The following is a 13,785-nucleotide window of genomic DNA, read 5'->3' as shown; positions in this document are numbered from 1 at the left end:
AGCCTGGGTGAGGGACCCCAGGAATGCTGGGGCTCAGCAGGCCTGCAGGCGGAAGCTCTCTGGGGCCTGGCTCTGCATGGGCCTCAGTTTCTCGTGGACAGCATGGTCTGGAGTGAGCCCGCACCGGGGCCTGGGGTAGAGGGTGGCGCTGGGTGGGCTGAGGGGTTCAGCCCCAGCAGAAGGCAGCCCCTCCCAGGTCCTTTAATAGGGCCTCCCTCTCCCAATGCCTTTTACTCATGGTTGGGGATGGGGGGCAGGCAGGAATGATTGCCCCCTGCCCAAGAGGGTCTCCTGAGGGGCTGGGCTGCCGCTGGCCTGGCCCGCCCAGGCTACCAGTACCCGACTGACCGAGGCTACGGCCACTTGACTCAGGGAGAAGGAGGGACACCAGCCCTCCGGCGGCCACAGCCAGCTCTCCGCACCTCGGCCAGAGGTGAGGTGCTGCTGGGCCCTGCCTGGAGCCGGAGCTGCGCTGGCCGGTGTCTGGCTGTGACGAGGGCCAGGGAGCCCTGCTGCTGGCAGGGGCGGAGGGCCTGGCCCCGTCCCTGGGGCTCCCCAGGCCCATCTGACTGTGGGCCCCTCGTCACCAGGAGGCACGTGGGCGTCCAGAGGCCAGCTCCACCGGCTGAAGGCACCTTTCCTGACCCTCTCTCGTGGCCTCTGCTTTAGAAATGGGGAAACTGAGGCCTCGAGGGTCCCCAGCTGGCCTGCTTGGGTGGGAGGCAGAGGCCCCGAGGTGACCCTTTCTCGCGCCCCTAGGCTCGCCGCTCAGTGGAGTGTGGAGGAGGAGGAGGAGGCCGCCTGCGAGCGGCACCGGTGTGACAGGGAGCAGCAGCTTCGGGCTCAAGACGAAGATGAAGGAAGCCTGTCCCCGGAGCAGTCGGAGCAGGAGAAGCTGTGAGCCGCCCCCTGCCAGCTCACCCGCCCCGCACCGCTGGGCAGAGGGGGCTTCTGGGCATCAGGCCCCCTCCAGGGCTGGAGGCCCCAGAGCAGAGGGGACGAGGAGGCAGGGGGAAGGCCGCCCCGGGGCCTGGGCATGGTGGGGACGTCCTCGGGGTGAGGGTCACTGCAGCACAAAGGGGCCAGGGAGCGCTGCTGGACGTGGGCCGCTGACCCCTCCCCACCAGCCTCCCGGGGCCCTGACTCAGCCCCCGTCCCCCTGCTCGGTCCCCCTGCTTGGACCGATTCTGAGCGCAGCTGTGGGGCTCTGGGCCCCGAGCCCCCTGCCCCACTCCTTGCAGCCAGTGACTCACGGAGGCCACGTCCAACTTGGCGGCCGAGGCCGGCTCGTCCCCTCCCAGGGCCCAGGAGGCCGCTGTGGCTGGGCTGGGCTGTTTTTCCAATAATGTCCCCCCCGCCCCGGCCCTGTCGCTCCATTTTCCCTGAGTCAGCAGCTGCGGGGGTGGTGGTGTAGCGGCCAAGGCCCTTCCAGCCAGGTCCCCATCCCAGCAGAGACCACCCGGCCGGGCACCCCGGGAAGCAGCCTGGTGCCAGACCCCACTGGCTCAGCTGAGGGGGCAGAGGGGGACTCCTCACCCATACTTGGGGACCCCAGGCTGAGGGGGGAGGCCTGGCCCAGCACTCGGGGAGCCCCAGGCTGAGGGGGGAGGCCCGGCCCAGCACTCGGGGAGCCCCAGGCTGAGGGGGGAGGCCCGGCCCAGCACTCGGGGAGCCCCAGGCTGAGGGGGGAGACCCGGCCTAGCACTCGGGGAGCCACAGGCTGAGGGGGGAGGCCCGGCCCAGCACTCGGGGAGCCCCAGGCTGAGGGGGGAGGCCCGGCCCAGCACTCGGGGAGCCCCAGGCTGAGGGGGGAGACCCAGCCCAGCAGTGGAGTGCTGTGTCTGTGCAGACGGGGTCTCCCACGCTTGGTGCCCAGGGTCTGAGAGCCCCCGGCCCACCTCCAGCCCGGCCCTGAGACCCTGCCTGCTCTTCCAGCCTCAGCCCGCAGCCCTCAGAGGCCCCTGAACTGGATGAGGACGAGGGCTTTGGCGACTGGTCCCAGAAGCCAGGGCAGCAGCGGCAGCAGCACTGGGGAGCTGGAGAGACCCCGGAAGCTGGGGACCCCTCTCGGGGCGTGAGTCCGGAGGGGACGCAGGAGGACGGCAGGCAAGCGGGGGTCACAGCCTGGGGGCGGTGGGCTCCCTCCAGCCCCCTAACCCGTGTCTGGGCCGTGCCCTTTGTGCCCCTCCCCAGCAGCCCCCCAAAACGTCCCTGCGGCTGTGGGGGCAGGAGGAGGAAGAGAGCGAGACGGGGGCGGCGGGTGGGGCTCGCTCCGGGCTCCCAGGGCCCCGGCCCGTCCAGACCAGCTGCGGCCCGATCAGCACGTGTGCAGCCCGCTGACGTCAGGGAGGCCCCGCGCCCCCGGGCCCCTTCCTCCCTGGGGGCAGCGCGCTCTGTTCCCACGGAGGGGAGCAGGTATTTCCAGATGTTTGAGGCGGCCTGGGGGACAAGCTTTCCAGATGCACAGACGCTGAACTGGGCCGGCGCGGGGGAGGGGGCCTCGCCCCCACCCGCCTTGGGGGGCTCTGAGCCGGGCTCCAGGCCCTCAGTCGTGGTCGGGGCCCAGATGGGTTCGGGAGCTCCATGCTTGGGGCCCTGGCACCCTCCCCGGGCCATCTCCAGTGCCCCCCACCCCGAGGTCCCTAAGACCCCGAGCTCTCACTAAGACCACCCCCAACACCACTCAGTCACCCTGGTCCTCCTGCAAGAGGCCCCCACGCCCAGGGCTGGCTGCCTGGCGGGGCCCTGGTCCTGCTGTGGCCCTCTGGCCAGGACCACCCTCCAGGCCTCGGCTCCCCCCGTCTCTGCGGGCCGGGGCGCACCCTGCATTTCTGAGCTGGGGTCGGGGGCAGCAGGGAGGCCCATCCCCACTGGTCTTGGAGAGGCCACCGGCTCCCTTTGTCCCTGGCTGCCGGCCACCAGCAGGGGGCACTATGGCTCTTCTGTGGACCCTCCTGGGCGCCAGGCCTCCCTGCCCCCCGCACCTGCCTGGCCGCCCGCAGCTGGGGCTGAATGGGCCTCTGTGAGCCTGCTGCTGGCTCCGACCCCGGCGCACCTTGGGTGGTGGGTCTGGGTCTTGGCTGGCACGAACACCATGGGGCCTGAAATCATGGAAAATGCGAAAATTTCCCATCTTCTTCTCCAGGTTCAGTCCCGCTCAAATGCAGACCCGCACAGGCTGCCAGCGGCCGGTCTCCCCTGCCCCCGCCCGGTCTCCCCTGCCCCCGCCAGCCGTGTCCGGCCTGCTCCTCTGGGCTGTGATCCCGGCTGTGACCCCAGTTCTCACCTTGTCTCCCACTGCGCCAGCCCCCAAACCCCCTTCAGACCCCTCCTCAGGCCCCCTGGACGCCCAGGCCTGTTGCCCCCACACAGCGCGGGCAGGAGCAGGGGCCCCGCCTAGGCCGGCCAGGCGGACGCTGGCAAGCAGGACACGGGCCCGGCCTGGGGCCTGGGAGTAGCCTCAGTGAGCCGGTGGCCCTCTGTCCACGGGGCAGTGGGCACTGGTCACCACGGGGCAGACGCTGAGGTCCTTGGCCTCACTTCCCCAAAGACGCCGGGGTCTTGAGATTCCCTGGCACTTGGCTGGTCTGAGGGCCCCAACTTACAGACGGGGAAACCAAGGCTCGGACCTGGGGAGGCCCTCAAAACAAACCATCAGATGACCTTTAACTGATAGGACTGCCTCTCCCACGACCACAGGCCCCGCCAGGGCACCTCCGGGAGCCAGGGAGGCGACGAGCTGAGCCCAGCTGAGGTCGGTCTGGAGGAGCTGCATCTGAGCCCTGACTCGGAGCCCCGGGAGGGGCTGGCACCAGAGCCCTCAGAGCCCACTGGGCCCGAGGAGCCCGGGCAGGGCAGCCCAGGGCTGGCAGAGGCCACGGAGGCAGCGGTGCAGGTGAGGGGCTCCCACAGGTCTGGGTGGCACTCTGGCCCCGGGCTGGCTCTTTCTCTGCTGTCTGCATGCCCTGTGGGCCTCACAGGACCGGTCCAGAGGGAGCCATCACCCCCACCTGCAGACAGCCCCTGCCGCCCTGGAGGGGGTGGGGCCAGTGACCGTGGGATGGGACAGCATGTTCCTGGACTCCCCAGCTCCTGTGGCCGAGAATTCAGAACCAGAGCACGTCAGGGTGGGAGGGGACCCGAGGAGGCCCAGGGAGGGGCAGTGTCCGCCAGGGCCCTGGGGGGGCAGGAGCGGGGGCGAGGGGGCGGTGGTCCAGCCCTAACCCTGGACGTTCTGCCCCAGCACCAGAGCTGCCAGCAGCCCAGGACACCCAGCCCCCTGGTCTCGGAGGGGACTGAAGTGGGCTCGCCTCCCCTGAGCCCCAGCACCAAAGTACGTTAAGCACCAAGGCTTTGTCTTCTGTCCTGCACAGGCTGTTGACTGCCTGCTCTGTGGTGTTCGGCAGGGCCTGTGATGGGCATAAGCTGGGCAGAGGGACTGGGGCGGGGGCGGAACACAGGGGGAGCAGCTGCGGGGCAGGGGCTCTGGGCCTCGCTCCGACTTCAGAGGCTCCATCTCCGCCTGCCCTCCACAGCTCAGTGACAGAACCGAGTCCCTGAACCGCTCCATTAAGAAGAGGTATGTCTGGCTGCTTCCCAGGCAGGACCCAGGTTCTCCAGGGGAGGCAGGACCCAGGGTTCTTCAGGGGAAGGCTGAAGAGGGGGTCCATGAGGTGGAGATCTGGGGCCCGAGAGAGCTGTGGCGGCTGCTCAGGGTGAGGCCCAGAAGCTGAGTGAGGGCTCCTGGGCCAAGACCCTTCTCTCCTCCAGTAACAGTGTGAGGAAGTCCCAGCCGGCCCTGCCCATCTCCAAGATTGATGAGCGGCTGGAGCAGTACACCCAGGCTGTCGAGGTGGGTACAGGAACCCTCACTTTCTGCTGAGCCCTTCCTCCATTCGTGAGCCCTTTCCCCCATCCAGCCAGTGTCCCTCCACTGATCCCACAGCCCCCAGCCAACTAACACCCTTTTATTCAACTAACTGACTTCCATCCGACCAACACTACTCCACCCTTCCACATTCTTCCATCTAGCCCTTTATCCATCCAACCAAGGTTCTTCCATTGATCCTACACCCACCCCCCAGGCCCCACCCATCCAACTAACATGTTGTTTACTCAACTCTCCCATCCAATCTACACCACTCCTTGCAATCAACACCCCTTTATCCAACCAATGACCCTCCAGCCAACCAACACCACTCTGTCCAGCCAACGTCCTTCCATCCAACCAACACTTCTCCATTCAAGTGATGGCCTTCTATCCAAGCAATGCTTCTTTGTTTAACCAATGTTCCTCTATCCAACCAACACCTCTCCATGCAACCAATATCCCTCCTCTAATCCACACCCCTCTATCCAACTAACACCCTTCCATACAATCTGATCCCCTCCATCCAACCTATGCCCCTCCATCCAACCATTCCCCCTCCACTCAGCCAGTTTCTTTCCACTCAGTATTTCTTTGCTCAATGGATGTTCCTCTATGCAACCAACGCCACTCACCCCGACCCACACACCTCCATACAACCAGTACCCTTTCACCCAACTAACTCCCATCCACCCAACTGTCACTCCATCCACCAAGGCCCTCCCGTTCAAGCCCTGCTCCTCCAACCCCATGCCCGAGCAGAGCGAGGATGGCCCTGTCTCCTCTGCAGACTGCAGGCAGGACCCCCAAGCTCACCCGCCAGCCCTCCATCGAGCTGCCCAGCATGGCTGTGGCCAGCACTAAGAGCCGCTGGGAGACAGGAGAGGTGCAGGCTCAGTCGGCTGCCAAGTCCACCCCCTGCAAGGTAGGCGTCCATCGTGGGGCGGAGCCGGGCCCCCACAGCAAACGCGCGCCGTCCGGGCTGAAGAGCGGGCCGCAGGGCCGGTGGTCTCCGGCCTGGTCCCTGGGGAGGGCTGGGGGCGCGGCTTCCAGGCCTCCTCCGTGGGCGCTCCCTGCAAGGGGGCACGTGGGCCGGCCCTGCGGCCCTGGATCCGCGAGGCTGGCGGGAGACGTGCCCGGGGCTCCCAGCTCCCCCAGCTCCCCCGGTGGGGCCCCCTGTGAAGCGGCTTTCTTCTGCCCCCAGGATATTGTGGCCGGAGACATGAGCAGGCGGGATCTCTGGGAGCAGAAAGGAGGCCCCAAGACTTCGTCCACGGTCAAGGTGGCCGCAGGGGGCGGGCCCAGCGGGCGGGCGGGGAGAGCGGCCGTCTCCCTCCGCGGCTCTCACCTTGGCCCCGGGCCTCCTTCCCGGCAGAGCACCCCTTCTGGGAAGAGGTACAAGTTTGTGGCCGCCGGACACGGGAAGTACGAGAAAGTGCTTGTGGACGAGGGCTCGGCGCCCTAGGCCCCTCTGCCTGGTGAGTCCGCAGCAGCGGCCCGCGTGTGATGTGTTATGCGTGAAGTTTGCCGCCCTGGGCGCCTGGGGGCAGGAGCCGGCAGGAGGCTCCTGAGGGCGGAGTGCCCGGCTCAGGGCCGGCCCGAGCCTGCCCCTCTGGTCCCCCTGCCCACCCCCCGTCCTTCTGGGGTCCTGCCCTGCTCCCTCTGGCAAAGCTCTGACCCCCTTCTGGGAGGAGCCGTGATGCCCTGTCTGCACCGCTGGGCAGGCGAGGCCTTTGGGGGCACTGCAGGGCGAGCGGTGGCCCATCCGTGGGCTCAGGGTCCTGGGGGGGCCAGAACCTTGGGCGCTCCCTGTTATCCCAGTGGGAGCTGCTCCTGTGGCTGCCGCCCGCCTCATCGCCTGGGGAGGCAGAAAGACGACCGCGGCGTGGTCGTGCACACTTTTATTAGTGGCCTGGGTCCCAGGATCCATGTACAGCACCCGTCACATCCCCCTGCCAACCCCCCTCCTTCCCTGCTGAGTCCTGCCCCCGGCACCTCCGTTTCTCCCCGACTGCTGGTCAGAACCCCACTGCTGGTCCTGGGTCAGACCCCCTCTGAGGGCATATTGGGGCCCCACGGCCTCGTGAGGCCCGGGGCCCCCTTCCCCACCTGTCCAGGCCACGGCTGGTCCTCGGCGCCGGGCCAGGCTGCTCTCCCCGTCTCCTCATCCAGCCTCGAGGCTGAGACCCACCTCCTGTTTCATCAGCGAGTCCCCCCCACCCAGCTCTGCCCTCAGTCTGGAGGAGTAGAAGCCGCAGCGAAGGGCGGCAGTGAGGGGCCGGCTCCCTCCCGGGCCTCGGCCTGCTCCCAGCTCTGGCCAGGGCCCCGTCCTCCGGCAGCACGGCCGCCAGGGCAGGCCACAGAGGCGACCCCGCCTGAGCCCAAGCCCCCAGCCACTACCCACCCCCACGGAGACACAAGTCTCCCCCACTTTCTAGGCAGAAGGGAGCAGCCCCAGAGTCCTCCTTGTCCCAGCACATGTCAGGACTCACCACCCGGAGCTCCCGGGGTTAAACCCGGCCCTGCTCCCTGGGGCCGGGCAGACCCTCCTGAACAGCCACGGCCCCTCCAGGCCCTGCTGGTGGCCGCCCCCTACAGCCCCTGCCCCAAGCCCTGTGCAGACGCCCAGGTGGGCCCCGCCCTGCAAGGTTACTCAGACAACCCTGACCTTGAATCGGCCTCCTGAACTGTCTGCCTCCCCAGAGATTCACCCCAAAAGCTCCCACACTCTACCCCAAAGCAGACCTCTCTCTGCCCGTCTGCACCGTCCAAACCCACTTTTTAACCCCCTTCTTAACCCACTGCTTAACCCGCTTCTGCCGCTGTCGTCCTTCCTACTCCTGTCCGCCCCACCGCCCCTCCAGACCCCCAGGCCGCCAGGCTCCCCTCTTGAATGGTTTCAGTTTCCCAGCTGGACACTCAGCCCCTCTCGTCCACCCCACGGCCCTGGGGCCACCCAGCCATTCAGTGGAGCCTCCAGCCGGCTGCTGTCCGGTTGAAGTTCTTGGGCTGGGGGTTCAGGACCAGGACTGGGGAGGTCACAGGAGGGGGTCGGGCAGCCACCTCCTGCAGCTTCCGGGCGTTGAAGCGAGGCCGATAAAGGAAGGGCAGGCGCCTGAGGCCAGCCAGGGTGCTCACCCCAGCTCCGGGCCCCGCCTGGCTGCTGCGGGACTCTGCCATGGACACGCGGTAGAGCGCCGCGTCCCACATCTTGGAGGCCCGGGAGGCGGGGGGCCGGGGCTCCGGGCTGGCAAGGGCGGTCTTGCCCTGGTCCACCTGCCCCGGGCTGGGCTCCGGCCCCGGGAACTGGGGCTCCTCCGGCTCCTCCAGCAGCTGCTTCTTGAGGCGCGTCCAGCCGCTGAGCTGGGGCCTGGCTGCGGCTCTGGGGGCCGGGCAGGGGTGGGGGCCTGCCAGTGGGGCGAGGGGTGAGGCCCCATGGGGGCTGGAGACTCTCTCAGCCTCAGTGGCAGGGCCAGCCATGGGGGGCTCCTCCAGGCGCCCAGCTCCGGGGGTCCCAGAGGCCGGCCTGAAAGGCGAGGGTCCTGGTGAGCAGTAGGTGGGCACAATGGGCACCACCACCCGGGTGCCAGCCTCCCTGGGCACCGAGGGCTGCAGGCTGGGGGGAGGCCTGGGCACTGGGGACGTCCCAGGCCAGGAACTGGCCACCTGCGTCCCAATGGGCAGTGGGCGGATGTGGGCCACGGGGATCAGGGGCTGAGCCCCGGGAGGGCAGGGGGCCATGTGCTGATCCTTGGGGGCTGCCGGGGGGGGCTCGGGGGTCCCGCCCTGCGGGGATGGTGCCAGCTGGACGTGCACTTGGCTGACATGGCGGCCCCTCGCTGTAGGTGCCGCGACCTGGGTGAAGCTGCTGGGGCACCAGGCAGGTTCCGGGGCTGGGGCTGTGAGCTGGGGGCCTGTGGCCCTGAAGTGGGAAGCCAGGCTCCTGCGCTGGGCGAGGCTGAAGGAGAATGTGGACCTCTGCGTGGGGGAGGCCACGTGGTGGATGACAGGGGTCGGGGGGCAGCGGGGTGTGGTGGCCACAGCCTTTGGGGCCTCGGTGGGGCATGGGGCATCAGCAGGATGCACGGCCTCTGCTGGACGCAGGGCCTCCATGGGATGCGGGGCCTCCATGAGACGCAGGGCTTCGGCCAGATGCGGGGCCTCTGTGGGATGCACGGTGTTGGCTGGGCGTGGGGCCTCGGTGGGGCACGGGGCCTCGGTGGGGCGTGAGGGCTCAGCTGGACGTGGGGGCTCCATGGGACGTGGGCTCGGGGCCTCCTGGTCTCGGCTGGCCTCGCTCACGGGGGACAGGGAGGTGCGGAAAGCCCTGGGCGGAGCGGGGGGCCCACCCCCGCCCATCCTCTTCCGGGCCGCCTTCCTCAGGAGCCTCTGCAGGCGCAAGTTGTCCTTTCCCGGCTTGGGCAGCAGAGGTGGTGGCGGTCCAGGGGGCCCCGGGCGGCACAGCCCAGCCGTCCCAGGGGCCACGGAGGCGGCCGAGACGAGCATCGCTGCTCCCTGGGGCGGGAAGGAGGCAGTGGTGAGCCCAGCCCTCTGCCCACAGGCCCCAGCCCCAAGGGGGGCACCAGGCTCTCTCCTCTGCAGGGGGCCCCCCAGGTGCGCTCTAAGCGGGCACATTTGCAGCATCGATCAAGGGGGCGGCCCCGACATCACCCCCAGACTAGAAGTGAGCCCACAGTGGCCTGAGGTGCCTGGTGGGCACGCAGCAGGGCCGGGCCGGGAGACCCACGGGCGGGCGCCAAGCGGGGACACGTGCTGGGCCAGCCGCCCGCAGAGGCAGGAGGGGTGGCCACCCGCAAATGTGAGAGCCGCCTCGCCGTCGCCGGGCCGACCACAGGCGCGTCCGCTGTGAGCCGCGGCGAGGTGGCGGCCAGCGGCCGGGGAGGCAGGGGCAGCGTCCCGAGTGGTCGGCTGGGCGGAGGCGGGAGCCGCTCCCGCCGAGCTCCGGCTAAACGGGACGTTCCCTCAGGCCTCCCTGTGGGCTGGTCCCAGCCAAGCCGCCCGCCCTGCTTTGTGGGCGCCACGTGCTTACAGGGACGTTGACGGATGGCGCCCGGGCAGAGCGGGGGCCGTGGGCTGGGAAGGGGGGAGGCCAGGGCTGCGGCCGCGGGGCCCGCTCTGTCAGGCAGGAGCTGGGGGGCCCGGGAAGGGGTCTGCTCCTGGCTGCTGCCCGCAACCAGAGGACCAGGACCTCCTCGGGAAGAGTAGGGTACCCAGGCTGAGTCCCTGCACCCTGAGCCCTGAGCAGGGTCCAGGCGGCAGTGTCGGGAGCCGGCCTCCAGTTTGGAGGGGGACTGGGGAGGCTGCTCCTGGAGGCCAGAGGGGTTGGAAGGGCAGCCCCCAGAGAAAGGCTGCAGGCCGCGGTAGGCAGGGCCGTGGGCCCTCCTGGGACTGCGCCTGATGCCCTCCCCCCTCCCCCGCCCCGACCCCGTGTGTGTTTCAGCTTTCCCAGGAGCAGGGCACAGGCCAGCAGCAGGTCCTGCTTCCCCGACTGCACGCCCAGGGGAGAACCTGGCCAGGTCCGTCCCCCCACCCTCCAAACCCGACCTTGCCGAAGAAGCTGCTTCTCATGCCTGGCCTCGCCCCACAACCCTGGCAGCTCTTGCTGTGGGGCCCTCCGACCTCGCCCTCCGACATGGCACTCACTGCCCCCCACAATTCCGGGAGGAGAGGAACTCTGGCTGTTGGTTGGTGAAGGGACCCCCTCCAGAGAAGCCGTAAGCTCCCAGGGAAGGCGCCGTCAGTGCTGGGAGCGGCCACGTGCTGGGGTCTCCAGGTCAAGAGCCACAACCCCTGCCCCACCTGCACTGCCCCCCACTCCCCGCTGGCAGCCCCTTCGCCCTGTCCAGTAAAGCTTCCATGTGTCTCCACGTGCTGGCTCTCTGGGGCTCACTGATGGGCGGGGAGGGAACATGGCTGTCTGGAAGGGCCACCGCCCTGCGCAGTGGTGGAGTCCAAGCCTTCCTTCAGATTTGGACCCTGTCCTGTCCAGTGGCCTTCTGTGCGTGAGGCTCTGGGGTCTGGGGCGTGTGACGGCCAAAGTCAGGGTGCAGCTGGCAGTGGGCTCAAGTCCTCCTCCGGGGCGTCTGTGGAGTCTGCAGCTCCCGAGACCGCGCGCATGCCACTCTGCGCCCCTAGGCTGTGCCTCCTCTGAGGACGAGACCTTCCTTAGGGTCATCCCCATCCCGGTACCCAGGAGATTTGGTGGATGATGGATGATGGATGATGGATGGATGGAGGGTTAAGACGCATGGACAGATGGAGGGGCGGGGGAGGGAGGGATGGGTAGGCGGGTGGAGGAAAAGATGGATGGATGGAGGGTCAAGGTTGATGGACGGATGGCTAGAAGGAGCGAGGGATGGCTAGGCGGCTGGACTGGTATGGGAGCAGCGGGAGAGGTGAGGCCTCCTTGGGTGATGGATGGCTGGATAAAGAGCAGGTGGAGGGTGGGCCTACAGGAGGGATGGCAAGAACGCCGCTGTGCAGAGAGTAGACGGCAGAAGAGGCAAGGCAGTCAGACCGTGCCTGCTTCAGGGGCGCTGGGGAGGGGAACGGGCGGGTGGAGAGATGGGCGGGTGGGCGATGGGAGGCGGGAGTGGAGGGAGGGGAGGAGAAATCGACTGCGCCAGAAGCGTGCCCCGAATGCCACGAGCGTGCCCCGAGTGCACGGACAGGCCGGGGGGGCAGGCTGGGGCTGTCCTTCCGGGCCCGTGCCTGCCCCCCCGGGCCGCACGCGGCCCCACCGCGGGGCCCTGCTGCCCTCCGTGTCAGGGGAGCCCCTTTGAAGAGCAGGCCCCCTGGCCCCCTGGCCCCCTGGCGTCCCAGGCCTGGGTCTGCTCAGAGCCCATTTTCTGAGGTCTCCTAAAGGGGAGCACGGATAGGGGCAGGCCGGGAGGGCTAGAACCTGGGCACTTCACACGGCCTATCACCCACGGCCCCTCCGAGGGGGCGTCTAGGGCTGTGCCCGCCAGCGGAGGAGGGTGTCTCCCAGGGAAGGAGGGCTTCTCGTCCGCCCGGCCGGATGGGACGTTACGAGGGCCACAGGCAGAGGCAGCCCGCTGGGCCACTGGGCAGCAAGCGGGGCCCCGAGGGCCAAGGGTGGGCAGAGCGGGGCAGGAGAAGCAGCCGGCCACTCAGCCCACACTCAGCCCAGCCCCTCTCGGGGTCCTGGCCTCAGGGACAGGAACCCAGGGCTTGTCTCCTCTGCCGTGGCAGCGTTGAGCCCCCACCTTGCAGAACCTGGGGTCAGGGCCTGCCCACCGCAGAGGTCAAGAGGCTTAGAGGGGCCACCGCCCGCTGTCTGGCCTCTGCCCTCCGTCTTGACTGTCTCAGTGGCCCCTCCAGGCAGCCCCCTGCTCCCCAGCTCTGGGCACGGAGTGCCAGCCCCACAGCGCAAACCAGCAACCCACTACAGGGCCCGCAGAAGCACTCAGGGTGTGTGGGGGAGGCCACCCAGGCTGGGAAGGGCTCACCCTGAAGTGCTATGTCAGCAGCTTCTAACTGGGGCCTGGCAGGGCCTGAGCCCACGGGCTGGGCCAACTGGGAGCTCAGACTGGCTGGCACTGGAGTGGGCACCCAGGTCAGCTCAGGGCTACCAGGCGAGGTTCAAGGTCTCTGGGCCCCACCACCCCCACCCATGCACATGGGGGGCCCTGCCCTCCGCCCCACCCCTGGGGGTCAGCCCTGCAGGAACCTGAGGGGCACGGGCCCCCCACAGCCTCCTCCCTGCTCTGTGGCTCAGCTCAGACTTGCAGGCTTGAGAAGCCCACCCCAGCCTGCCCTGCTCTGTCCCCGGGCCGAGGCCCCGCCCTGTCAGCCCTCAAACTCTTCCTGGGGTTCAGTCATTCCCTCGCTGCAGCCCCGGGCTGGGCCGCCCGGTCCGTGCCTCCAGCCCAGGTCTCCAGGCCCAGGGGGGCGCCCAGCCCTGCCCCCTCCTCCCGGCCTGGCACACGGGGTGTGGGTTACCTGTTGCAGGCCCTGGGCAGCCGGCAGCCGTACAGCAGCACCCGCTCAACGCCGTCCTGCAGTACCCCGGGCCTGGCGCCCTGAGAGGGAGGTCGCCGATACCCAAAATAAAACCTACCGCGTCCCTCTGACCTCAGCACCCGCTCTCTGGCGCTGCCCGCTCATGGGCGCACTCCTGCCAGGGCCAAGGCCACTGAGCGGGCAGCCACCCTCCTCTGCTGGCCGAGCAGGGCCACTGCAGGGCCGAGGAGTGCCCACCTGTGGGTAAAGACGCCCCAGGCCTGGGCGAGGTATGGCCAGCCGCTCTGGGCACCGGTGGCCGGTGGGGTCGGATGCACGTGAGCCCCTACTGTGTTTCCCCCAGCGTCTCCCTGCATCTGTGTCCGGGGGGACGGGGTCACTGTCAGTAGAGCACGGGATGCCTGCCTGAGGAGGGCCGTCAGGTCCCACCGTGGGGAGCAGACGGGGCAGGGGGCCCCCAAGAGCAGCCCAGGGCTCTCATTCGGATGTGTCTTTACGGCTGAGCCTGCTGGACACAGAGTTGGTCAGCATTATCCCAGGGTCAGCGCTGTGTGTGGCCTGTCCCAGGATCCGGGCCGGAGGAGGGGTTCAGAGACCCCATGAGGGAGGCAGGACAACTCGGCGCCTCTGGCTTCGGGGGCTCCCCACCCCCAGGGGCTCTGGGGGGCGGACAGGATGGAGGCTCTGTCCACCCCTTGGCTGAGGATGGCGGGCCCACCCTGCCTGTCTCGAGCCCCACGGCCTTATCTCTGGCTTGCAGAAATTGGATGAGGTGCTGAGGGAAACCTTCCAGAAGGCTTGGGGGACCGGAGCAGGGCGCAGAGCCAGGGGGCTCCAGGGCTGGGGTGTGAGGGCGGCCGTCCTGTCACCCCTGGCCCTCAGCCTCCGGAGGACAGGACCCTCATCTGAGTCTG

General features: G+C 68.8%; 2 protein-coding genes across 5 annotated transcripts in view; one reads left to right on the top strand and one right to left on the bottom strand.

The window, feature by feature from the left end:
• Positions 1 to 10,750, top strand: part of LSP1 (lymphocyte specific protein 1) — a 35,534-nt gene extending 24,784 nt beyond the window's left edge. For 2 of the 3 annotated variants that reach the window (XM_052662451.1, XM_052662452.1), the window contains exons 2-11: positions 760 to 897; positions 1,936 to 2,106; positions 3,700 to 3,895; positions 4,244 to 4,333; positions 4,536 to 4,579; positions 4,771 to 4,852; positions 5,658 to 5,792; positions 6,072 to 6,149; positions 6,243 to 6,345; positions 10,329 to 10,750. In XM_052662451.1, the coding sequence (XP_052518411.1) occupies positions 760 to 897; positions 1,936 to 2,106; positions 3,700 to 3,895; positions 4,244 to 4,333; positions 4,536 to 4,579; positions 4,771 to 4,852; positions 5,658 to 5,792; positions 6,072 to 6,149; positions 6,243 to 6,332 (1,024 nt within the window). In that variant the 3' untranslated portion in view covers positions 6,333 to 6,345; positions 10,329 to 10,750. The remainder of the gene's footprint in view (positions 1 to 759; positions 898 to 1,935; positions 2,107 to 3,699; positions 3,896 to 4,243; positions 4,334 to 4,535; positions 4,580 to 4,770; positions 4,853 to 5,657; positions 5,793 to 6,071; positions 6,150 to 6,242; positions 6,346 to 10,328) is intronic. The other variant, XM_052662453.1, reaches the window with a different exon arrangement.
• PRR33 (proline rich 33) lies at positions 6,872 to 12,922 on the bottom strand. Of its 2 annotated transcripts, XM_052662450.1 has the most exons (3): positions 12,851 to 12,922; positions 9,065 to 9,382; positions 6,872 to 8,920 (listed from the first exon to the last, which is right to left on the bottom strand). In XM_052662450.1, exons 2-3 carry the CDS (start codon positions 9,371 to 9,373, stop codon positions 7,832 to 7,834), a joined length of 1,398 nt encoding a protein of 465 aa, XP_052518410.1. In that variant the 5' UTR covers positions 9,374 to 9,382; positions 12,851 to 12,922; the 3' UTR covers positions 6,872 to 7,831. The 2 variants fall into 2 exon arrangements, with proteins under 2 accessions (XP_052518410.1, XP_052518409.1); XM_052662449.1 differs by having other exon boundaries at positions 6,872 to 9,382.
• Positions 12,923 to 13,785: the final 863 nt, after the last annotated feature.

The sequence above is a fragment of the Budorcas taxicolor genome, chromosome 25 (genome assembly GCF_023091745.1).
Source record: "Budorcas taxicolor isolate Tak-1 chromosome 25, Takin1.1, whole genome shotgun sequence".
NCBI classification, from domain to species: domain Eukaryota; kingdom Metazoa; phylum Chordata; class Mammalia; order Artiodactyla; family Bovidae; genus Budorcas; species Budorcas taxicolor.
The sequence above is the reverse complement of the archived record's forward strand: the minus strand, read 5'-3'. Positions and strand labels throughout refer to the sequence as shown.

Bases quoted from the DNA above. Each gene is read 5' to 3' on its own strand.
- PRR33 (XM_052662449.1), bottom strand. From the start codon at position 9,373: ATGCTCGTCTCGGCCGCCTCCGTGGCCCCTGGGACGGCTGGGCTGTGC.